We start from the raw sequence: 27,498 nt of genomic DNA, 5'->3' as shown, positions 1-27,498 counted from the left end.
CTCACAATAAAACACTGAAAAACGTTTGTTTTTCTATACTTCCACAAAATTTATTACAACTATGTTATTACTACAGCTGTTTCGGCAAAGTGCCTTTCTCAAGTGATATATTTTACAATGTGTCTAGATGTAACGATTACCAGACTACACAACAAACATGAGTTCTCCGTATATCATAAACCTACCCATTCTGACACAACTATACACAATTCATCATCCCATCCTACACAACACAAATTAGCAGCCTACCATAGCATGATACATAGACTGACAGAAATTCCTATGACAAAAAATAACTTCGAGACAGAACTAAATATCATTAGACAAATAGCAGTAAACAATGGCTATAACGAACAAACAGTTAACAACATTTTAAACCAAAAACTCCATAAGAAAGCCTTGAAATTAGTGTATCCACCACCACAGAAAGAACCCAGTACCTTCTGCTCTCTCACATATACTGGCAAAATAACAACAAAAATAGCCAGATACATAAAAAAGAAAGGAATAACACCAGCTTTCAGAACTAACAACAACTTAAGCAAACATATTAAAAACAATAAAAGCCGAAAGAGAAAGCAACTACAGAGTGGTGTGTACAAACTAACTTGTGGGGACTGTCCGAAAACTTACATCGGTTAAACTGGCAGAACTTTTGACAAACGGATAGCAGAACACAAAAGGGCTTTCAACAATAGAAAAACAGACACTTCTACATACGCACTTCACCTTCTAGATCATAATCATTCTTTCAATGAAGAGTTTCAAATTCTACATATTCAAAATAAAGGCCTTAAGCTATCACTTTTAGAATCAATGGAAATTAATAAATTGAAAAATACAGATATAATTCTGAATGACCAACTCGAGACAAATAGCTCCCCACTCCTCAACTTCTTCAGTTAAAGAATTAAAAAGGCCAACACATTGTAAAATATATCACTTGAGAAAGGCACTTTGCCGAAACAGCTGTAGTAATAACATAGTTGTAATAAATTTTGTGGAAGTATAGAAAAACAAACGTTTTTCAGTGTTTTATTGTGAGACTAACTGTCATTATTTTTTCATGCAGAATTACCCCTAAAGTTTATCGCACTTATTTAGAAACACCCTGTATTAATGAAGAACGTTGCTAGTTGTTAAATTACCTAACTTTTTTATTATCCAACACAAGCAAATGAATCAAAAAGCAAAATGTTAAGAAAGCCTAAGGCTACAGTCGAGTTTTAATTTAAATATTTTATATACCCTAGAATATTCCACAGGATGTTCCGAACTTTGAGGAAAAAACACACTATCATTGTTACACCCGGTATAAAATAACACTTAACTGTTTAACAATAATATTATTACAGCGATATTGTTGAAGAATAAGGCTATAACATATTAGAAAAATCACTTAAATGGGCCAACAGGTTTAGGAAATACGAGAATTCAAAAATGACCAATTTTTTAGGTGGGCCGATTTCTATGCACGTAAGTTTATTTGTAACAAGACTTAGCTATAAAATCTATAAAAAAAATTGCAGTAAATAGTACAAATTGATAAATAATTTCAAGTCAAAGTGTTCAATCTAATAAAATATAAAATAATATTAAATTCAAAACCCTATTGGAACCATTTTTCTGGTTACACATCCGTGGCTTCTAAAAATGCAAGTCAAACGGATGCTGGGGCAAAAAGAAGATGAGGCAATTCTACAATTCTACAATCACAACTCACCTGTCCAGCGCTACCAAACCTGCCCTATATTTCAGTTCGTTCAGAGACTCTGAACGAACAAGCACTTTCTTGATTCGGTGGGTGGTGGTGCATGGCCGTTCTTAGTTGGTGGAGCGATTTGTCTGGTTAATTCCGATAACGAACGAGACTCTAGCCTGCTAACTAGGCGTAATTCGACATCCCGAAGGCCCGTCGGTGGAGTTTCCTGCTCTTGCTGCACGCGATTTTTACAGTCGGCGTACACACAATTCTTCTTAAGGCGCATTTAAATCAAAGCGAACACGAACGAACGAACGAATTCGTTCGTTAACTTTATTGTATTTGTACAGCGAATCGAGCACGACCGAACGAAATCGTTCGCATTCGCACATGTTCCAACCGATGTCGGTAAGTTAGCGAATCATCAAAGGAAATCGTTTTTCAATGTGGACAGTGGATAGACGATAGCGAACGAATTCGTTTAGAAGTACTGATTTAATTTATTTACAAACATCAGTTTGAGAGGGTTGTTTATTGTGTAGTTGTGAAAACATAATTTTGCATATGGAATATGCCTATGAAACCCAAAATCGAAGCTATATAAAATAATAAACAGAAAAAGTGATGCTTGTTTTAACATTTGTATAGGAATGGGTTGTGATGTCTCTGAACTAAAAAACTGAATTAGCTTCTGGCATCATTTAGACGAAAAAGACAAAAAGAGGGTTCGTAGTGGTTTGCTTTTAAAAGCCTAATGTTTTTATTGGATAAATTTCAAACCAGAAACACTAATGAGGTAACCAAATCAAATTAATTGCTAAAATTAATTAAAAGCAAATTTATCTTGATACACCAATTTTACAATGTATTATTTGAACATAATATAGTCATAATATCAAGAGCAAGTAACTTTTTCTAGGAAGAATTTTAAGAAAGCTGGTTCTTTATTATGTTATTTTCTAAGCTCCCTCAAACAGCGTATAATATATACCTGCTACCTGCTATTTTTGTAAGCTATTATTGTATTAAAATTTACCCAGCAAGAAACACGAAAATAAACTTAAACACAATGTGTGACTGGCGCTGACCCATAAACATCTGCGGGCAATATGCACTCCGGATCATCAACGAATGCGAACGTTCGCTTCAATGTAAATGGCCCTACTTTGTAGCGAACGAATGACCAAGTGAACACCTACGAATTCGTTCCTTCGTTCGTTCGTTCGTGTTCGCTTTGATTTAAATGCGCCTTTAGAGGGACAGGCGGCTTCTAGTCACACGAGATTAAGCAATAACAGGTATCTGATGCCCTTAGATGTTCTGGGCCGCACGCATGCTTCACTGAAGGAATCAGCCTAATCAAATAATTTGATTAAATTCATATAAGTAATAAGCAACTGTCAAAAAGTTTATGGTGTAAACGTTCAGTTGGTGTATGTTCCCACATGAATAATAGGTCTAGGTGGCTAAATGGTAAAGCGCTTGGATTGTAATGTACAATGTAAGTTTTTATTATTTATTTTTTATACATTTTATGATTAGTCTAGAAAGCCACTGCGCATCCGCTAGGAAAAATATTCTAATTCGGATTCTTTGCACAATCTTACTCAAAAAGGACTCCTTTTAACAAATTTGCATGTTGCCAGGACCAAAAAGTGGTCAAAAATTTTTTAAACGTTTTTTTTTTGTTTTTTTCCTAAAATTATTTTTTTTGTACGGAAAAAAATTATTTTAGGTTTTTTGGATCATTGCAAAGAGAAAAGGTCTTTAGTGACTTTTCTCTAAAAATGATAGTTTTTGACATATAAGCGATTAAAAATTGAAAAATTGCGAAATCGGCCATTTTTAACCCTCAAAAACTATGTGAAAAGCTGAAAATTTGAATGTTGCCAAGGTAGGTAGATATTCTTCAAACATCGATTGATGAAATCCCGAAGAGTTTTTTGCAATATAATATTTAAAACTCATTTGTTTTTTAATTGCTAATCAAGCGTGCACGACACTATTTTCCACCGACAGTATGGTGCAAATGAAAGGAATAAATTCATTATTTCGTAAACCGGCGACTTTAAGGAAAAATCCCGAAACAGCTCGATTTTTATTTTTAAGTTATGATATTGTGGCATATATGGTATACTAGTGACGTCATCCATCTGGACGTGATGACGTAATCGATTATTTTTTTAAATGAGAATAGGGCTCGTGTGCTAGCTCATTTGAAAGGTTCTTTAATTCTCTATTCAGTAATATAAACATTTACATAATTATTTATACAGGGTGTCCAAAAAAAATTTATTAAATTAAATTATTTGACAAAAAAAGAAGTAGAAGGACACCCTGTATAAAAAATTATGTAAATGTTTACATTACTTGATGGAGAATTGAAGAACCTTTCAAACGAGCTACCACACGACCCCTATTCTCATTTAAAAAAATCATCGATTACGTCATCACGCCCAGACGGATGACGTCACTAGTATACCATATATGCCACAATATCATAACTTAAAAATAAAAATCGACCTGTTTCGGGATTTTTCCTCAAAGTCGCCGATTTTCGAAATAACGAATTTATTCCTTTCATTTGCACCATACTGTCGGTGGAAAATAGTGTCGCGCACGCTTGATTCGCAATTAAAAAACAAAGGAGTTTTGAATATTGTATTGCAAAAAACTCTTCGGGATTTCATCAATCGATGTTTAAAGAATATCTGCCTACCTTGGCAACATTCAAATTTTCAGTTTTTCATATAGTCTTTGAGGGTTAAAAATGGCCGATTTCGCAATTTTTCAATTTTTAATCGCTTATATGTCAAAAACTATCATTTTTATAAAAAAGTCACTAAAGACCTTTACTGTTTGGAATGATCCAAAAAACCTAAAAAAACTTTTTTCCATGCAATAAAAATAATTTTAGGAAAAAAACAAAAAAAAAACGTTTAAAAAATTTTTGACCACCTTTTGGTCCTGGCAACATGGAAATTTGTTAAAAGGAGTTCTTTTTGAGTAAGATTGTGCAAAAAATCCGAATTAGAATATTTTTCCTAGCGGATGCGCAGTGGCTTTCTGGACTAGATTGTAAGTATATTATTATATAATTTTTTTTCAGAAAATACGTATTTAGTTAAAATTTTTGGCAACAATTATTACTGTTCAGTAATCATTTCTTTGTGGCCTTTTTCAATGTGTTTGTGTGTGTTTTATTCTTTTATTTTTTTAATTTTTGGTATTGTTTTAATAAAAATTTTTGTAAAGTAGTAAGTATTAAAATTAGTTTATTATTTCAATAAAAATATAAATAAACTGTTTAAAATATATTGATTTCGTTGAAATAATGTAATAGAAGTATAACTTCTTACATGCGTACAAAGTAAACACATTCTTTTTTTTTTCACAGCGCTAAGGCTTTAACCCGGTTCAACACCTCGGAGGTTTAGGCACTCTTTGTGTTTTTTTTTTCAGTTTGTTATATTTTTTTTATTTTATCCTTGACTAGACTTAAGGGTCAAACACATATATGGTATTAAGTGGAAATCGGTGGGCCTGTGCATTTTATCAATGAAATTAGATATGTCTCAGACACTCCAGAAGCCGCTAACGATAAAATGTTTTAACATCTTAGTAATCATTGTAAATTAGTCGACAGATATTAGTACAGTGAAAATAAGACGAGAACTGGACGATAATGATTATAAAGAATATATTTTGAAGTGTTTTCTACTTTAATGACAAAAAAAGCAAGCTCATTAGCAGAAACCGATATATGTGAAACATTATTTCTTTAAAAATCTCATTTTTGTTGGCACAAAAATATATTAATTTGTCTGGACTAAATTATAGTTCTGTTTATCTTAAATGAGATATGTTACTATCAACATTCACACATTGTTGCCAAACTGAAGCTTGTTATTTTGGGTGTAAATTTTTTTCACGGATCTCCGAGGATACATTTTTTTTATAAAGTAGATAAACATACCTTAATATTTATATTTCGCCTAGCTTTTCGTACTTTACCGATTCCATTTCTATTTCTAGTTAAAATTTTACTACGTATAAAATTTAAAATTTTCTTATTGTTTTATCAAACTCGTTCTACTTTGACTCGTGTATCCTGAGCTCTCTTTTTTATTGTTTGTCTATTACCCCAAAAAGGCATTAAACACACGCGTCGCTCGCAGCAGGCCGTGCCCCATAAAATCAATAATCGGATCAAGGTTCCCCACGGCTAAATCCTGGTTAAGCTCTAAAGTGTGCATCAATTTGCATCGAAACTACTTATGGGGTTCGAAAACACTCTTCTCTCTATCAAAGTGTCGAAAGCACTCAGGGATAAAACGCTCTCTATTGACTTAAAACTCATCCATTATCGAATGTCAAAGGATTTGGAGTCAATAATTATTGTTACCTATTTTTCCAATTCACTAATGACTAAATATTAATAAATTATAAATCTAATTTAAGAAATTAGAAATGCAGTTTTTCAATCTTTTTAATTCTTTAGCGTATTCTACAAAATATATGTGTATTAAAAGGGTATAAAAAGAGAGAAAAGAAAAAGAAATAAAGAATAAAATACCTAAATGAAAATTTTAAAAATCAAATAAATAAATAAATAAATGATAAAAAAATTATATCAAATAAAGTTATTAGGAAGATCTAAATTTGGTTGCTAAACCCAGTACCAATAAAACACAAATACACGAACGCATATTAAAAGGGTAAATCAATATTTAAGAAACTTTATAAAATTTAATTTGTAAAAACTGAACTTTTGATTGATTCCCATTAAATATAGTAAATAACACACTTTTTAGTGTTATATATCAATATAATTTATTTCTGTTTTCTTGCATGTGTTTTTTGTTGATTTGTGACTAGAAACGTAGATAAGAAGTCAAACTTATATAAAAAAAACAACGTTTATTTATAAATAGTATAATAATACAAAATAAATTATTGTTTAAAAATTGCCGTGAACATTTACTCCAGCGCCCACTTGGGGTTTTCCGGTACCACCTGGTCCTCCAAAATGCCTGTTATACCCAGCACTAGCGTCAGCACCCCAGTTTTTACCTCCTGCAAAATTGTATTTTCCACCAGCTGTAACATCGGTTCCGTAACCAGGGGTTCTATCAGCATTTACAAAAGCTGAAGATCCAGATGGCTTGTGGGAATAGTCCACTCTACCTCCAAATGTGTCGGGTTTTAGACCATGAGATCCCCAAGCTTTTGATGCACCTACGGTACCGTCAAGTCTATGGTTGTTGTTGTTTACAAATGATCCTCAAGAAGATGCTCCGAATCTACCTTGGTTAGCTCCCCATTTCACCTCTCTATAAACAAAATAACCAATAATTATAAAATATATAAAATACTAGAAGATATACAGAAATTTACAAAACAAAAAAAAAATAATGGAATATTAGTTCAGAAGAATCCAAAGTACATAGGGGAAAGTTGGATAAAACGGGAAAGTCGGATAAAACGGGATACCTAGCCTAGAGACCCAACTAGTGGTGCTATTAATCTGACAACAACGGAAACTTGTTATGCCACTATTTGATGAAAAGTTGTTGTGTTTAGAATTGTTTGACTCTATTTTTTTGATACTTTGTACTTTTAAGTGCGTTGTTTTCTACATTATACTGTCTACATGTATAAAAATATAATTCCGGTGACTATTACATTTTTTAATTAAGCAGTCAATAACGAATATTATCATGTGCAGTCTACCTAATTTTACTTTCACATTTATTATTATTCTCATACCGCAGAGAAGAACAACATATTTTTATGTGACTTTTGTTCTGATATACGTACCTAGTCCTAAATAAAAGATCTTATTTCCCATTTTGCCATTAAACATAAAAAAAGTCTATTTTTAAGTTTCTGACTACTGAAGATATTATTCTTTCAAGAGTAAATTTTACTATACTTACAGTTTAATGTCTACTTAATTTAGACGTAAATTAAGTTTTAGATAATTTTATACAAAAAATTAAATATTATAAACCTATCCCGTTTTATCCAACCGTGGTTGGATAAAACGGGATGTATAGGACTTTAATAATTTTTTTTTTTACTATTTTCCATTTATTAAAAATAGCTAAAGACATTTTTTTGTGTGCAGCAATAAATGTTATACCTATAAAAAATAATATTATGACAATTTCTTTAACATATTTTCCGTAGTAAAAGTAAACAAGAATGGTATCCCGTTTTGTCCAACTCTCCCCTACTCTTAAATGAATTTTGATTTATTTCAAAAACTAGAGTAGGAATGGTTTTAGGTATTTAATTTTATACAGGGCAGCATATTATGCATCTAAAAGGCATATATATTTTACTCTTTCCAAGTAATCGGGAACAATGTAGTAAACTATGACAAATTGAGATTTATCTAATCTCAGTCTAAGTATAAATAAATAAACCCACGGATTAACTGAGAACATGACATATACAAAATAATAGACTGACAGGTACAAAAACAATCACATACACGCACAAAAAATACACATACGCATTATGTACCTACAGCTATTAAAATGAATCCAAAACATAATAAAACAATACAGAATAGCACAAGAATGAAGATCTATCATTTTACTCTCTTCAAAAAGGGAGACAAATCGGACCAGAAGATTAAACAGGAATTAATTTATTAAACATAACAATTAAATTAACTACCAAATTAATAGAAAACAATCTGAATAAAATGAGCCAAGTGAAAGAGAATGGTTAGAATACAACAAACCAGCAAACTAATATTTCGTGGACCTTAACAAGGCATTTGACAGGATCAAATTAAAGGACGTTATCCACCTACGATCGAAAATACTAAAACAACACAATAAAATTTAAAGTAGAATTTGAACTAACTAAATAAGGATACCCAATTGATGCTGGCAATGGGAAAAGACAGGGGGATTTTCTCTAATGCTCAACCTGACCACGGATGAAATAATAATAAAAAAAGAAAAAAAAAAAGAGAAGTATACCAAACGGGAGAAAAACAACTTAAAATAATCTGCTGTACAGAGGGCACAATACTAATCCCTCAAAGTGACAATGATTTAAAACGTATATCCTGCAACAACTTAACATAACCGCCAGAAAATTTAATATGTTAATTTCCCCAAAAAAAAGACAAAATGCATCGTTATAACAGCAAATCAATTAAGATATGTAAATTAGAGCTGGGGGGTCAGATCAAAGAACAAGTGATGGAGTTGAAGTATCTAGGCATTAAGCTATCTAGCCACGGAAAGCTTGAAACAGCAGTGGGAGATCCAGTGAATAGAGCAAACAGAGCCGTAGGTTGCCTGAATGAAACAATATGAAGAAATAGAAATACCAAGAAATGCAGAAATACGAGCTGGAAAAGAGAGGACAAAAAAATGCTAGAATCAGCAGAGATAAAAACCCTTAGAAAAATCGATGGTAAGGCTTTGTGGAACACTGCTATAAGTACAGATATACGACGGAAATACAAGGTGAAGAACATGAAAGACTGGATAAGAAACAGAAAAGTAGAATGTGACGATCACTTGAGTCGAATGACAACAAATAGAGTAGTCAAGACGGCGAGAGATGGTAATAGGAAGATGCTAGTTAGGAAGACCACCAAGACGATGGAACAACAACTTACTGGAGGCACATTGAAAAACAGACAGAGTCATGTCTATACAAAAAGAAGAAGAAGAAGACATATACATATCTAAATTGTGTCAATCGACACATCACCAGACTGCATTACGACGCATCTGTAAAATTATACAGTTAAATTTGGACTGCAACTACTCCAGTCTAAAATAAAAAAAGTACTCAGAGAATAAATGAAAAAGTCAGCAAGAAAACAAGCTCCGAAAATAAAATAAATAATTTAAAAATAAGGGATAAATGTCATTTTAAGTAGAAACGTAATAGAAATAAAAGATATGTCATTGTGTCACAACAACAAAAAACAAAAATACATACCACAGATACGAATAAATACAGAAAAAATGTGTTATCATGAGAATACCAAAAGAACATTATATTGGTAGATGTAAGGAAAAAATTGTGTCATAAAGACGTAAACAATAAGACATTCAAAAAATTAAAAATATAATTTACCAACCTTCTTTCTCTGATAACAGGAACCAGTAAATATTCTTGTCCTTCATCAACTGCAACATCAACTGGTATAGCAGCGGCCACAGTCAAGCACAATGCGAGAACTAAGTATTTCATTTTAATCGTTTATGTCTTTCAATGTAAAGTACTGTGAAGGTATGATCTGTAATCTAAGCAAACTAATGCAAATTTATATTTTCCTTTCTATTTATACTCAATTTTCGATAACTATATTTGGGATTCACCATGTTTACTTTAAGAGAAAACTACCAAAATATGATGTATGATATGATTTTCTTAAGAAATACACATTAAGATAATATTTGCAATGTAATTTTTAATGGTAAACTGCAAGTAATTACTTCTAGATTAGTTGCTCGAGAAAGGGTATTCACCTTATCTGTTAATATGATATCTAAATATTTTATGTTTAATGTTTATTTATTTAATTAGACTAATCAACTTTATACAAATATACGCTATGCTCTGCTTTCATTGTAATTATTAAATTTTTCAAAAACAATCTGGATCTGAATAAACTTCTATTAATTTTCTTTTTGTAAAATTGTAAATTTAGACCAGGAAGGATCTGTTTTAGGTGGATGTGAGAGGTGGCATTCGGATTTTTGCGGATAAAGTTAGGTGATAACTTCGTTAATAATAATTGACTTATGCTCCTTCTCAAATATTCCCGGAACATTAATAAAAAAAAATATAAATTTCAAAAAATTTATATTTTTTCTAATTTCTTTGTTTATAACTTTAAAACGATTCATTTTGGAACTAAGTCGTATAAGAATAAAACAAAGATAATTAAATTTTCTATCAGATACGATTAGTTAAAAATGTCTTAATTTAACACCCTTGCTGCAAAATAGCAATAAATATAAAATAAGGGGGAAAAACAAGCCTGTCCTTATTGAATGTTTTTCCGTCATTTCACCTTCCTAATTCGCTTAGAACATTTTTTGTAATGTGCTAAAACCGTACAGCAAATTTAATTAAAATTGACTTACTAGATTTTGAATAATAATTTTGCAATCTAAACTTTTTTAAAAAATTTAAATTTTTAAAAATCTTGCACAACAAAAACTAAAACATGCAAAGATTTGTCAATTTTCTTTACATATAAAGAAGCACTCCACCTATCTAATGCACTTTATAGAATTGAAATCGAAATATTTAAGCAGCCTCAGCAATGTTTTAAATTTATAAACAGTTTTTTGGCTTATAAAAAAATTAGTGCTGTGTCCAGGTCCATCAGGAGGTGCTACGGGCTCCTTTATTTAGATAGACTTACCCAAGTTTTTTATGTATTTTGACCCGTAGAACACGAATTTATTGGGTAACAGTTAATCCGGTTGTCGATAAAATTGTTATAAACAAAGAACTTGAGGAATTACATAACATTGATTTTTCGCAAAATAAAACATTTTTTTGTATTTTTTGGGTAATTCCAAGCAAAAAATTTTCCTACAAGTTTTTTCGTAGGATGCATAGTTTTTGAGATATACTCGGTGGAACTTTCAAAAAATCGAAAAATTGCAATTTTTAAACGAGAATAACTTTTGATTAAAAAATAAAATAGCAATTCTGCTGACTGCATTTGGAATTGGAAGTTTGTCAAATTATACCGGTTTTAATTATTTGCATTGCTAAAAATTAATTTTTTTATTATTAAACAAAGCTATTTTTTTATAAGCCAAAAAATTGTTTATAATTTTAAAACATTGCTGAGGCCCCTTAAATAATCCGATTTTAATTCTGTAGAGTGTATTAGATAGGTAGAGTACGTCTTTATGTAAAAAAATTAGCCAACTTCTAAATGGTCTACTTTTTGTTCAGAAAGATTTTAAAAAATTTGAACTTTTTTAAAAACATTTATATTGCAAATTTATTATGCAAAGTCTATTAGGTCGATTTTAAGGCTATGGGTACATAATTCGCAAATATTTTACGGCTATCCCTACCTTTTCTGTCTTTACATGGCAGATTACGTGTAGTAAAATTCACACTGGTATGGATATGTACATATTACTAGAATGTCATTCTACTTGACATTGTCATAACTAGCTTAAAGAGATGGCTTTTGAATGTTCTTGGATAACTGTTATTTTTTGTATAATTGCAAATTATTAATTCAGTTAATAAATATGATAATTTTTTCACTAGCTATATATTCAGTGATTGCAATATATGTACCTACAACAAAAACTCAATCGAGAAAAGAGCAAAAGTGTTAAAGTGATTTTTTAATAATATATTGTTACTATGGAACGCTTACAATTTTGAACATCTTTAAAAACAAAATACTTGGATCACAGAATATATCTTAATGTATTATCTGCTTCTATCTTCCATAAATAATACACAATAAATAACTTTTTATAAAGTTCACCTCTGAAATCAATTATTTATCAAATACACTATACATCAATATTATTTAATCAACAACTAAAAATATTCCCGATTCATGTCAAATAATTATTTAAAATTGTCACTGAATGTCAGTGTCTGACTGACAATATTCTATTCGACTAAGTGGATTGTATGACAAAGATAGATTCGGAAAATATTACCACGGATTTGTGCTCATTTTTTTCGAATCCTGAAAAAACCAATAAATATTTTTGAAAAATCTAAACTCAGAATGAAAGACTAAATTATTTTCGAGGGCCGAAAGTCCCTTAGAATAAATAAAAAGTTTATTTTGAATGAGATATTTGAAATTAAAAATAACACTACATTTTCTCTAAGTTTTTTACCCCTATAACTTATTAAAATAAACATTATAGAAGTTCTCAGGGACTTTCGGCCCTCGCTAATAACGTAATCTTTCATTCTGCGTTTAAATTTTTAAAAAATACTTATTAGTTTTCTCTGGATTCGAAAAAAATGAATCCCCATTTGAATAGCATTGCAGCCGAAAAAACGTACCGATCCTCTTAATGAAATTTGAAAGACCGTTTAAGCAGGTTATAAAAATTTTCTAAGCGAATTACTAAGGTTCTAAGTGTCACCAAAGTGGTTAAGAAACATTGAATAACAACAGGCGTATTTTGCCCCCTTATTTTGTATTTATTGCTATATTGCAGAAAAGGTAATACCTTAAGACATTTTTAACCAGTCGTATATCATACAAAATTCAATTATCTTTATTTTATTTCTCTACGACTTTGTTCCAAAACGAATCGTTTTAAAGTTATAAGCAAAGAAAGCAAAAAAAAAATCGATGTTTTTCGAAATTTTTAAATATTTTAATTTTTTTATTAATGTTCCGGGTATATTTGAGAAGCATAAGTCAATTATTATTACTGAAGGTGTCACCTAAGTTTATCTGCAAAAATCCGAATGCCACCTCTCACATCCAAAAATACACGTTTTTTTACAAATTAGTCCTGGTCTAATGTTAAATCTTTCCTGTTTTGTCTTTACACTTATAAAAAATAAATTGGAAAAAATCTTATAGGTTGATTAGTCCAGTCGGGTTAGACGAAAAAAAGCCTGTCCTTGGTTTACAAGCTATCCTAAATTTTCTTATTCCAATCTTTAGGGAGTTAATAGTAGTGTAAATTTAAAATCGTGAAAATCGCGACTGAATTCCTCCGTGCCATTAGCCGCTATATTGGGTTTAAAGTAAAACAGTTTTTTTTTCTCAATATCTTTGCCAATTTCAAATTTTCGACAAAAATGTTACGGACTGAATATTCTAAATATAATTTCCTACGATTTCTTTTTTTGTATTTTTTTTGGTGATATTTATATTTTCCGAGTTAAGGGGGAAAATAATGACGAAGCATAATTATTGGATGAATTAACAAAAATGGAAAGTATTATAGTTTATACAATTCACAAAGTGTGAAATTATGTATACTCTTACACATTGTATTATCCTTTTGCTGGCTTTTCATACTAATATATTCTTCTTTTTTCTTCTTTTTGATGTACATAGACTGTGTCTGTTTGTTTAATGTGCATTCAGTACGTTGTCGTTCTATCGTTTTCGTGGTCTTCCCACTGATCGTCTGCTTATTGGGGAACTTTCTCTCGCTGTCCTTACTACTCTATTTCGTCGCTGATTTGCAAAAAGGGGACAAGTAACATTTTTATATTTTTGCTAAGTGGAACTTATCTCCTTTTTACACAACCAGTTTGCAAAAAAAAAGTTACTTTTGGCACCAAAAAATTATGAGACTATCTCAACAACAATAAGTAATACACTTGACCCCTTTTTACAGAATAGTTAGAACCTTCGTACCTATCATTTTTCCACATAACCCCTCGTTGGAATAAAATGTCACTTGGCACCTTTTTGAAAATCAGCGACGATTTGTTGTCATTCGGCTTATGTGGTCATTCCATTCTACTCGTCTTTTTCTTGCCCAGTTATTGATGTTCTCCAGGTCGTGTTTCTGCCGCGTATATCATTATTAGTTTGATGATTGTTTCGTAAATTCTGCCTTTCGTTTCTTTTCTTCTTGTTCTTCTTCTTTTAATAGGCCTATGTCCTGTTTCTTCTGTTACAGTCTCTGCTGCGATCCGAAGCTCCAGCTCTCGTACCATCGTTTTTTTGGTCTTCCTATGGGTCGCTTGGTGTTGGGCTCCTGTGTCTTCACCCATTGCGCCATACGTTTAGGGTCCATCTGATCTACGTGGTCTCTCCACATGCGGCGTCGTGCTCTTGTCCATCTCACTACGTCTTGAACGCCTAGCTCTCTCAATGTGTCTTCGTTTCGTATTATATCTCTGAGTGTGATACCTCTTATGGATCTTTAGGGAAAGAACAGAACAAGTGGGTCGTGGTGGAGGTGGAGGTCGAGGTCGATGTCGATATCCGTGTAAATGTGGTGAACATTGTAGTGAATGGAAGAGAACAGAGCAGGTAAAACGCGGTGGAGGTTTAGCGCGATGCCGTCCAGGAGGTTTACATCGATGCTTTTGAAAATAAAATGAGTTTGTTTTACATGGATGTCTACTGCGCGGCCTAAAAGGATGCTTCCCTGTGATTGGTCCGTTCGAAGCCAAGTTGTCATTACCTGCGCTATCTGAGTTGATACTTTTTATATAATCCCTTTTTTTATTGAGTTCATTTTTAAATTTCTAAAGTACTTAAATTTACCAAATTGTTGAAATATGAAAGACAATCATCATTTGACTGACACAACATCGCAAAAACAGTCTTTTTGTCATTCAAATTTCATTAAACTATTTCACTTGATAGTGGTTCTAGCTCGACTGACAGCGCAGGTGACCTCCTTGCTATGTGCTGTTGACATCGACCGCGACTTAACTAATAGCATCCACCGCGACCTACACCTCCACCTCGACCCACTTGTTCTGTTCTTAGGGGTTTTCATCTCTGATGTTGTTCCCATTATTTGTTTGGTCTTTGTTGTCTCGGCCCTTGTCTCAGCCAGAATATTAATATTTAAAATATATCTGCCAGAATAGTAATATTTAAAATATTTTACTGTAAAAATAAATAAATATAAAATCCAATTTCACTATAAAATGTCGGAATATACCAATGACATAAAATATTTATATTTACGTCGCTGAAAAATACTAACCTAGAAATTACAATTGCTATTTTACCATAATGATGGATTATTTTTGTGTCAAATTATCTTTATTCTTATCATTGATTGGTTATTTATTTAGACTATTGTAATTGCCAACCAATTATACATTTATAAGTATAGTATACATAAGTCCGGTTTGATATGCAAATACTTGTCAAGGAGTACATAATTTTCTAAGTTCAATGTATAATAATCACGAAGGTACGTTTTTTCTGTCACTTCCAACTGTAATGCGTTAGAGAGAATTCGATAATCTGTGACGCACTGAAAAAAGGGTTTGGGACGATCTATACAATATTTGTTATAAATAATAAAAATTTTGTGTAAAAACACCTTTTTGCACAGATTAAATTGATGACAAACTTATAATATTAGTTATACATTTATTTATAGTTTAATACTTGCTCAAAACTATATTTTGCATATTATGTTTACCAAGTTGACTAGCAATGACAAAAGTCTGCAGCATTATCGTTTTTATTTTTATGTACTATTTTTCAACATTTTTCTTTGTTAATAGTTCTAAGTAATCACCGTATTTTTTGCTAATTAGTCAACCATTTTTAAACAAAAATAACACATTGTTTTAACAAGATGGTTAAATGTTTTATGAGTATGAAACAAAAGCAGTTCAACGGAAAACGTGATTCGTTGAAATAATAGTAGATACATTATACCATTATTTGAACACTATAAATGTTCACCTTGAAAATTACATAAAATTATTAATCTTTTGTATTTGATTATCCGTACACCTATTGGCGATAACAACGAGAAACCTAACTTTAAAAATAACCTAACGACACGGTTAAATTGCAAAACCTCGTAAGTCGATTTTTGGTTCGTTATGACTTTTATACTTTGTTGGTTTATAATTTTACATATCTTTTAAACTACGAAAGCTTGTAAGTCAACATTAAAATTTAATGGTATTAGTTAAATTTTAATATTGATTTACAAGCTTTCGTAGTTTAAAAGATATGATTAAAGGAAATAAAGGAATAAGTCTATTATTATATAAAAAAAAGTTTATAATTCTACATCCCTTCCATTTTACAAAAATGCATGGGAATACCCCCTACTCGGGGGGTGAAAATATACATTCAAAATAAGTCCGGAATTGGATAAAATGAATGTTGTTACAAATGAATATATTCACTTGCAAATAACTCAGAAAGTATTGACTTAGTGAAAAAACTCTATAGAACAAAAGTTGCTTAGAATTAGTCATTTTATCTAATTACGGACTTATTTTGAATGTATATTTTTTCACCTCCGAGAAGGGGTATTCCATTTTTGTAAAATGGAGGGGGTGTAGAATTGTAAACTTTTTCTTATATAATAATAGACAATTTCAACTACCTATTCCCAAATTTTCATCCTACCTTTATTTTTTTTTTGGTCAGATTGATCTTTGATCGGGCTAATAATGTCTATTTTAAATACGAATTTGAAATTAATGTTAAGTTGTGGGTGTTTATACGAATTTATAAAACAATTTAAAAAATAATAATAATTTATTTATAATATTTAGTACAGTCTTTTTGCATTTTTATTGTCAATTAAGGTCTAGCATTAAAATTTAAATATACGCCTGCTTCAGGTTTTGTATTTCCAAAGGGTCCACCGTGGTGCTGACTTAGTTGTCCTGTCAAATCAATGTTAAGTTTTTTATCTTGAACAAAGTTGTATTTAACTCCAGCATTGAGATCAGTACCATATCCAGGAGTCCTGTCTGCGCCCACAAAGGCAGTAGTTTTTGTTGGCTTATTAGTGTATTCTAAACGACCTCCAAAAGAATCTGGTTTCAGTCCATGGGAATCCCAAGCTTTTGAACCAGTGTAAGCACCGTCAAATTTGTGGGCACCATTTTCCCAGAGATTTCCTTTTTGACCAAGAGTGTATCCATTTTGGTTGGCGCCCCAGGTTAAGTCTCTGAAAAACGGTATTCAATCATATAATAAATTTTCTACACTGTTTTGTATCATCACAAGAAAATTCTACAGCTACCAGATACGATTTATGCAGAAGAGGAGAAAAAAGTAAAATAAAATAAAATAAAAATCACAGTAAAGGCGAAATGTTAACACATGTGAAAATAAACTTAAAGATATTCGATGTTTATTAATATTTGGGAGATAAAATAGAAAAATTTATTTAAAAACAGTTTAAAAGAAACGTAAGGAAAATTAACAATCGCTAAAATTAAATTTTCTACTTTAGAATAGAAGGTGTGTTCAAAGATTACATTGAAATTCACCTTCCTAATGCAAAATATATTATCCATGATAAATATTCTTAAAATTCATTGGTAAAAAATGTATAATGAAAATATAGAATATTAGAAATATTAGTAATACAAAATAGGGAAAAGTTAACAATGAAACGATATTTGTGGGAAACTTGAACAAATATATCAAATTTTACAATATTTCACAGTTTAAATGTATGTTTATCTATAATATTTAATGGTCTATAATATTTAATGTAAATCTATAATATTTATTGGTCTAGTTATACAGTGGTATTACACTGTTTAAACTGGTTAAGAGACAGTCTAAAATACTTTTATTTCGGGTTTGAATTGTTTATTTAATTTTTGGTATGTTTGGTATATTTACTTACCTCCTTTCTCTGTGTACTGGAACTACAAGATACTCCTGTCCACTCTCATCTTCAATGACATCCAATGGAAGGGATACAACCACGGCAATGCAAAAAGCAAAGATAACTAGACCTTTCATTGTGAAATATAACTTTCTTAATTATTGCTTAAAGCTGCTATTGAACTGATATGAACTGCTATTGAATCTGAGTATGTCTTAGGTATTTATATCAAATTTTATGGTTGAATCTTAAGTACTTACCCGTTTTTTACTGTTAAGGCAGGGTTACAAAAATATTGTACATATGTACGTTAATAAGGTGAAGTACAGTTTCCAAGCACAATCAAATCTGGAACGTAAACAATATTAAGATTATATATTTCTTATAAACAAAATTACAGAAACATAGAATTTGTAGAATAAAAGTATGTATTATTTGGAAAAATTTCGAAAAATTTAAAAATGAAATGAAATCCATTGTGTTTTTTATAATAGCCTTTACTGATTCATACGTGTCATATAAAATTATTATTTATGACCACACCGTCGAAACTTTTTGTTCTTGTTATTTGGGTGGAGTCGGACAAATTTGGAGGTTGTCGCATTATGGTAGTGGGGCGTATGTCTGTCAAGCTGTCACGAATTTGTCAATTTTATGCAAGATAATAGTTTATAGCCACATTGGTCATTTTATTTTAATCAATGGTTGTTATCATATAAACAGCGAAAACAATTTTTCTACGGCCGTGCTAAAAGATCCACTATCACGCATGCATTTCGTTTCCGAAAGTTGCACTTTCCCGCACGGCGTGCGTGAAAGTAAATTTTCCCGCACCGCGTTGACTGCCGTTGACCCGAACGACGAGATAGCGGAGTTCGAGCAAGCAGTCGAGTGCGGGGACGACACTTTCCGCATGAGTTAGGAACAATATTTTTTCTAGGACTCTACGGTTGGGAAAAAGCCACAAAAATAGAGTTATATCAATTTTTATTTAGAAGAGAAAATACACAAATTAATTCTTTGGCAAGGTTGTCAAAACCAAACTTTCAATATAATGGGTTACCACGACGACGATATTGGTTTCCATGACGACGATTCAAAACCATTGTAAATTTCTAGTGATCTGACTTTTAAATATTATGTCAAAATAATTTTATTTCATCGACTTATCAGTAGTAATTGCACAAGAGCTCTGAAATTATTGAATTTTTCCCGAGTGACACTTTGACAGTTTTAATTTCACGAGCCGAAGGCGAGTGAAATTATGTCAAAGTGTCACGAGAGCAAAAATTCTATATTAATTTCAGAGGTCGAGTGCAATTTTTTGCGATTATTTCATGAATAAAACTGTTCAAAACCAAAATTTTATTGTAATTTATTTATGTAAGTACCATTAAACACACAGTTTTTATAAATATTTGACGATTGAAAGTCATCACTTTTATAATTTTTAAAACATTAATTGTCATTAATGTCACTGAGGGCCGGTTGTTCGAACGCTAATCAACAATGATAACTATCACATATTTAATTACTGTCACCAACTGTCAATGTCAACTTTGATTGGGTTGCTGAAAACATAATTGATTATAATTATGAGATTAGTTAATCAATTAACATAACAATTTTTAACATAATTGATTAACTTATTTCATAATTGAAATACATAATTATGTTTTCAGCAACCCAAACAAAGTTGACATTGACAGTTGGTGACAGTAATTAAATATTTGATAATGATCATTTTTGATTACCGTTCGAACAATCGGCCCTGAATGTATTTTTTCGTAGCAACGAAGGGCATCTGACGTAATATACTTAACGACGGGAGATTATCAAAAATTATCGATTTAATTCAGATTTCTGTAGCTTTCTATTGGTCAGAATCTCCTAGGAATGAAATAATCGCGCTAATTTCATTAAAACATGAACACAATAAGATAAATTGGAAATAAATTAGTAAATAATATCTAAATATTAGTTTATTGCATGTATTATAATAAACTGCGCGTCATAGAAAACGGGCACCCTAAAAAATGGATAATTTTTTAGGTTGCGTATCTCCTAAACATGTCCGATTTAAGTGATTTTTTGAATATGTTATAGCCTTACTCTTTGTCAATATCCCTGTTATAATATTTTTGCTAAACAGGTAAATTTTCATTGTATACCGGGTGTACGAATCAAACTGTGTTTTTTTGTCAAAGTTCGCAACACCCTGTGGAATATCCTATCATTTATAAAATACTGAACTTAAAACCCAACTATAGCCTCAGGTTTTCTCAACATTCTGTTTCTTGATTCATTCGCTTATGTTGGATAATACAAAAGTTAGGTAATTTAATATTTAATTAGCCATGTTCTTTTTCAGTACAGGTTGTTTCTAAACAAGTGCGACAAACTTTAAGGCAAGCCGCACACCAAAGAAACATGAAACGAAAAACATGTTTCATGAAAAGAAAACAATGCTAAACAAATCTCAAAGTCCGCCTATCAATGAAACGAGTGTGATTCATGCTAATGACACATTTTTATTTTCGGAGAGTCTCATAAATGGCCGGACGTATATTTGTTTAGCAGTGGTTTATTTCCATGAAACGTAATTTACGTTTCATGTTTCTTTGATGTGCGGCCTGGCTTAGGGGTAATTCTGCATTAAAAAATAATGACAGTTTGCTTTATAATCGTATATCCGCAAATGCTTCGTTTGCGAGATACGGGATGTTGAATTTTTTCTTACAAACTAACGATTTATTTTGTATCTCCATAGATATCTCCAATATCTCCATCAGTTTGTCGTGCTTTACTGTATCGAACGCTTTATGGTAATCAATGGAACATGCATAAATATCGCAATTTACGTCTCTACATCGTTGAAATAGCACTTGTATACTAAATAGAGCCTCTCTTGTACCCACTGCATTTCGAAAACCAAACTGTGTTCGGCTGATTTTTTCTTCGCACAGTCTATATATCCTTTGGTGTATAATTTTTAGAAATAGTTTTAAAATATGGCTCATTAAGCTGATGGTTCGGAAATCACTGCAGGATACGGACTTTGTTTTCTTTGGTAAAGCAACAAACGTCGACTTTAACCATGTTTTTGGTATTACTCCGCTTAAATATAATGGCGGCCTTGGCTCTTAATGACTCTTTTTAATGGCGGTCAAAAATTCTCTGTCTCTTCCCATTTTGTGCAACACCATTTCCTTCATAACATGATCGGTCCACGGTATTTTTACAATTCTCCTAAAATGCCACATCTTAAAAGCTTCCAGCTTTCTCATTAAGTCAACAGTAACAATCCAAGCTTCGACCGCATAAAGAAAAATAGAGTGGATATAACATTTAACATTTTACCATCCGGTATCGGATTTGCAGATTGAGTCTTTGGTTACTCAGAAATTTCCTCATCTTCAAAAAGGCTGCTCTTGATTGCTCTATTCTTGATCGAATTTCTTCGAAAAGGTAACCCAATGGTAAATACCATTTTGAAGAAAAAAATATAATTGTAATAATTTAACAAACAGATTGTTTAAAAAAAGGTCGATACAGAAAATATTGGTAATCAAATTAGATCAGCATATTCATTACAGCATGCTGTTATATGTACCGGGTGTCCCAATAAGAATGGCTTTCGGCCATATCTCAGGAACCGTTTATAGTACAGCTTTCAGAAAAAAATATTTATGGCAAAAGTTATCTCGGCAAAAGCTTGGAAATTATTTTCATAATTGTAGGTCCACCGCTAGAGGGCGTAATTAAATATCAAAAATTAAAAAATCAAAATTTTACAAAATTTACCTAATGAAAGGGCACTGGAAATCCAATCATCGTGTTCTTCATAAAATTCTGCGCATATTTGATTTCACAAGGTTAAGTCTACCTTTGCAAATAAGAGGTGGGGCTGAGTGGAAACCTTCTTATGAAAAAATGTCTGTAAGTCCGGTTCTGCTAAATCGAATTTTGCATACTTGGTCTTGTTGAAAACCTGGTTGAAACTTGGTTTTTCGTCAATGTAAGTGTCTTATTTTCGAAATAGCCTAATAAGTAATATGCAAGCTAGAAGGCGTTATTTAATTATTTTCCAGACATCTAGCTTTCTTTGGAAAATATTAAATACAAGTATGCATTTTTAACCGTGTATTACGAAATTAGACCAAATGAGCAACATATTACCGAAAACCGTATGTCAATGCTTTTTTTCTATTTCGAGATATCTTAAGAAATGTGTATATTTTAAACATAATTGTTACTGTCACCGTTAAACGAGGTTAAGGAAAAGTAGTGTGCTATGGAAAAAACAAATAAATATTTTATAGATGTAAACGTATATAATTAATTAAAACAACAATAAGACAGGCAACACTATAAAATATAACTAAGAAATAAAAGCAACTACTTACTTTGTCTTAGTGACTGCCTAAATGTTCAAATTGTTGCCCATCATTTTCAATGCAAGCATTTACTCTTTCAAGAGTAGATTGAATAGCAACAGATTTAACTGTTTTAGACTTTTATTTATGGGGACGGATTAAAGACCTTGTTTTTGCCGCTAGGTCCACTACTCGAGAAAACATGATCTAGAATCTAGAGAATACGAAACGCCATTTAAAGCATTGCGAAAGCAGAAATTGAGACTTCTGTTCAATCTACTCTTGAAAGAGTAAAAATGCTTGCATCGAAAATGATGGACAACAATTTGAACATTTAGGCAGTAACTAAAACTAAGTCAGTAGTTGCTTTTATTTCTTTGTTATATTTTATAGTGTTGCTTGTCTTATTGTTGTTTTAATTAATTATATACGTTTACATCTATAAAATATTTATTTGTTTTTTCCATAGCACAATACTTTTCCTTAACCTCGTTTACCGGTGACAGTAACAATTATGTTTAAAATATACACATTTCTTAAGATATCTCGAAATAGAAAAAAGGTATTGGCATGCGGTTTTCGGTATTATGTTGCTAATTTGGTCTAGTTTCGTAGTAAATGCTTAAAAAATCCATACTTGTATTTAATATTTTCCAAAGAAAACTAGATTTCTGGAAAATAATTAAATACGTCTCCTAGCTTGCATATTACTTATTAGGCTATTTCGAAAATAAGACACTTACATTGACGAAAAAGAGCTGTTTTCAACAAGACCAAGTATGCAAAATTCGATATAGCAGAACCGGACGTACAGCCATTTTTTCATAAGAAGGTTCCCACTCAGCCCCACCTCCTATTTGCAAAGGTAGACTTAAACTTGTGAAATCAAATATGAGCAGAATTTTATGAGGAATACGATGATTGGATTTCCAGTGCCCTTTCATTAAGTAAATTTTGTAAAATTTTGATTTTTTAATTTTTGATATTCAATTACGCCCTCTAGCGGTGGACCCACAATTATGAAAATAATTTCCAGGCTTTTCCCGAGGCAACTTTTGTTATAAATATTTTTTTCTCAAATTAGTATTATAAACGGTTCCTGAGATATGGCCGAGAGCCATTCTTATTGGTACACCCGGTAAAATACTCAGCCAAGACTTACAAGAATTTTTAAAACTATCTAGCTTTTCTGCAAAATTTGCAATAACATCTTTTATTTGGAGAAAGTGTTTGCTCCTCTTCCACGAGAATTCCAGTGCATTTTGTAGCTGTTTACGCGCCCGAGTCATCATCCAGTATCAAAAGTCCACTGCTGAATATAGGCCTCCTCCTATTATTTTCAACCCCATCTGTCCTGCATCGCTCTCATCCACTTTTTATTTAGCTTTTTAAATCGTCAGTCCATCTTGTAGGCGGTCGACCGACGCTTCTCTTGTCTTCTCTTGGCCTCCATTCCAGTAACCTCTTCGTCCATCGGCCATCTGTCATTATAACTATGTGCCCTGCCCATCTGCACTTTACTCTGGCTATCCTTTCGATGATGTCAGTCACCTTTGTTCTTCTTCTGATCTCTTCGATTTTGATTCTGTCTCGCAGAGTTATTCCCAAGATGGACCGCTCCATTATTCTCTGTGTGACTCTTAGTTTGGTAGCGTATCTATCGTATGGAGCCTGTGCTCGAATTCTATCTTAGACTGTAGAAGGTTTTATAGTACAACTTTTATTTAAAAGTTGGGTTTGTATATTATAGTTTTCTGAACTATCAAATATATGAAGTCTACTTTATAATTTGTAACTTATTTCCTACGAAATTTTTCATGAGAAAAGTAAAATCTATCTGGAATTAGTATATACTCTGGGTATTTTTAAGAATTTATAAACAATTTAACAAAAATAATTTATTTAAAAAAATATAGTCTTTATTTTGATTTAAGGTCTAGCATTAAAATTTAAATATACTCCTGCTTCAGGTTTTGTATTTCCAAAGGGTCCGCCGTGGTGCTGACTTACTTGTCCTGTTAAATCTATGTTAAGTTTTTTATCTTGAACAAAGTTGTATTTAACTCCAGCATTGAGATCAGTACCATATCCAGGCGTTCTGTCTGCGCCTACAAAAGCAGTAGTTTTTGTTGGCTTATTAGTGTATTCTACACGACCTCCAAAAGAATCTGGTTTCAGTCCATGGGAATCCCAAGCTTTTGAACCAGTGTAAGCACCGTCAAATTTGTGGGCACCATTTTCCCAGATATTTCCTTTTTGGCCAAGACTGTATCCATTTTGGTTGGCGCCCCAGGTTAGGTCTCTAAAAAATTAATAACATATTAAAGTTTAAGATTTATAAACAAAAATAAAAATTATTGTAAAATACGAATAGGTAACAGACAGAAAAAAATAGAAATGGAGCAGTATTTAACGGAAAAAAGTAATAAGATCGATGTGATTTAATTTTAATCTACTTACCTTCTTTCTCTATGGACTGGAACTAAAACATACTCTTGTCCACTTTCATTTTCAATGATATCCAAAGGTAGAGATACGACTACGGAAATGCAGAAAGCAATGATAGCTATGCTTTTCATTGTAAAGTAAAATTTTTGTTTTAAAGTATGTTAAAGCTGCAATTGAACTGATACGAATACTTAGTGGTTCTAAAGTATTTATATTAATATTAAATTTAACTCCGATTTGTAAGTACTTACCCGTTTTGAGCTTTCATATTTACAAATCTGTCTCAAGGTTACAAATAATGTTTCTCGATAGATAACAGTGCATAAGGTAAAGTACAGTTTCCAAGCGTAAACTGTTACGCGGAAAATACAAATAGTGATTGCAAATATTTTCTACAATAAAAATACAGATTTAATTTTTAGAATGTTGTTATATTATTTTTTAATTTGAGTAAAAAAAGTTTCAAAATTATTTACAAAAAATTTATCAAAAAAGTATTTAATAACTGTAAAATATCTTAGTGATTCGTGCGTAAGTGACTACTTGAAAAATAAATTCAGGTAAAACAAAAAATAAATAATAAAATAAAAAGGCAGTTTTGACACTCTATTTGCTTACTTCCTAGCATCCCCACGATTCATAAGATTGCAACTTTTTTTTCTTTTTTTAGTCAAAGTTAGAATATTTTTAATTTAATACACTGACCGGCAAAAAATTTAGCCAGCTTATTTTCCGAAAATAAAAATTCATTGAAAGTTTTATGTAGTGTTTCATATTGCATACTCAACATCTTTTATTTTTAAAACAAAAAGCCATTACTGCTTGATTCCTTAGCATAATTTATTTAATTAGATGGCTGTAAAATAAATAGTGCAATATCGAAACGAATTACAAACGATAAAGTTACGACTGAACTTGAACAAAATTGTCTAATATCGGGTATTATGCCCAAAAACATTAATAAGCGTTTGTGTACGATTTGGAAGGGAAAGGAACAATTTTTGAATAAAAACTTGAGATATACGTTCATATTCACGAAGCATGTTTTGAAGTTTTGCAAGACTTTCTGACTGGATTGGTTGTCTTCTAATCCTACGATGAAGTTTATCCCAAAAATATTAAGATCGGGGCTGCAGGCTGGCCGTTCTAGAGAATTAATTCCTACTTGATTATTGATATACTTGAGAATTAATAATTTATCATGATTCTTGCAGAATACGGCCGTGCCTTATCATACATAGAGACGAAATTGTCCCCAATAAATGAAAAAAGTGGAACCACTACTTTTGCCAAAACCTCCTCTATATATCGGTGAGCATCCTCTATATATTCAGGGGGCCAAAGATGAACATAACTTCAGTTTGAGCTTCAAAATGATATTCCAGCCCAAACCATGACACCACCACACATTCATTAGTAGAGAGAATTCAGCTCGAATCCTGTATATCCCAGTGTTGATGTTGTCGAGCAAAAATTAATCGATTCCTACTGTGTCTGGGTTGTAATTCGAGATCAATAGCCGGCCTTCTTCCCATTAGTCATCTTTCATTGAGGCGTCTTCTAACCGTTATCTCACTTTTTTTTTTTTGGAGGTCGTCTGACATATGTCTCCGATGGCACTGCAGCCTCATGGGCTTATTGTGCCAACCATCCTACCTTTTATGTCACCCAATCCACAAGCTTGGTTCCACGTACCAAATTGTACATCCCTAGCATGGGTTGGGTGGCATATTCTGCTGGACTTAATTTTGGTTGTCCATAAATAGCCTGCCTTTTGTGATCCAAAGCCTCACACTCGTACAGTACATGATGTGCTGTTTCAGTTCCCCTATTGCACAGTCTGCAGTTAAGGTTCCCTTCGTACAGCCCAATTCTATTCAGGTGTCCTTTTAGGGTACAGTGACCCGTGAGAAGACCTGTAATTATGCGGAGCTGACTCCTATGTAATTTTATTAGTTCCTCAGCTCTCCGTTTTGAGGGTTCCCTTATTAAGGGACTCCCGTGTCGCTGACCAGGTACGTTCCCCCAGTATTCTTTGTGTTTGTTTTTGACCCATTCCCTGACTTGTCCCCTAATTATTGTTTTAGGTACTCCTAGAGCAGGTTCTGGGCCAAAATATAAAGTTGATGAACCGTTCCTTGCCAGCTCATTTGCTTTCTCATTACCGTCTATCCCGGTGTGTCCCGGCACCCAGAATAGAGTTACACTATTTCTTTCGGCCAGTTCTTTTAGTTCTTGCCGGCATTCCCATACCAGCCTTGACGTCACTTTCGGGCTCATTAGTGCCTTCAGTGATGCTTGGCTGTCTGTGAGTATATTGATCCGTCTATTTTCATAGGCCCTCAAGTTGTTCATTGCGACACACTGCAGAATTGCGTACATTTCCGCTTGAAACACAGTTGTGTATGTTCCTAGTGAGAAACTGAGTCCTACATTCTCTGTTTCACTAAAAATACCGGCTCCAGTGCCTTCATCGGTTTTTGATCCGTCTGTATACCAGATCGATCCTCTGATTTTGCTACTGATGCTCCGAATATTCCATTCCCTTCGGTCATTGATTTCTATTCCGAAGTTCCTATTAAATGTGTATTTTGGTACCATGTGGTCAGTGTATGTATCAGATATACTTACCCCACCATAGTTCCAAATCTGATTATGCCCAAGGTTC

General features: G+C 32.1%; 3 protein-coding genes and 1 pseudogene across 3 annotated transcripts in view; 1 reads left to right on the top strand and 3 right to left on the bottom strand.

The window, feature by feature from the left end:
• The window catches only part of LOC126882944 (glutamate decarboxylase), a 264,997-nt gene that overhangs the window by 154,663 nt on the left and 82,836 nt on the right, over positions 1-27,498 (top strand). The window lies entirely within an intron of this gene.
• LOC126882960 (uncharacterized) lies at positions 6,603-10,014 on the bottom strand (annotated as a pseudogene).
• LOC126882954 (uncharacterized) lies at positions 16,898-18,234 on the bottom strand. The gene is made up of 2 exons (XM_050648036.1): positions 18,025-18,234; positions 16,898-17,334 (listed from the first exon to the last, which is right to left on the bottom strand). Exons 1-2 carry the CDS (start codon positions 18,141-18,143, stop codon positions 16,962-16,964), a joined length of 492 nt encoding a protein of 163 aa, XP_050503993.1. The 5' UTR covers positions 18,144-18,234; the 3' UTR covers positions 16,898-16,961.
• Positions 24,266-25,026, bottom strand: LOC126882955 (uncharacterized). The gene is made up of 2 exons (XM_050648037.1): positions 24,843-25,026; positions 24,266-24,684 (listed from the first exon to the last, which is right to left on the bottom strand). Exons 1-2 carry the CDS (start codon positions 24,959-24,961, stop codon positions 24,312-24,314), a joined length of 492 nt encoding a protein of 163 aa, XP_050503994.1. The 5' UTR covers positions 24,962-25,026; the 3' UTR covers positions 24,266-24,311.

Source organism: Diabrotica virgifera, chromosome 4 (genome assembly GCF_917563875.1).
Source record: "Diabrotica virgifera virgifera chromosome 4, PGI_DIABVI_V3a".
Taxonomy (NCBI): domain Eukaryota; kingdom Metazoa; phylum Arthropoda; class Insecta; order Coleoptera; family Chrysomelidae; genus Diabrotica; species Diabrotica virgifera.
This window is presented reverse-complemented; position numbering and strand designations above follow the sequence as displayed.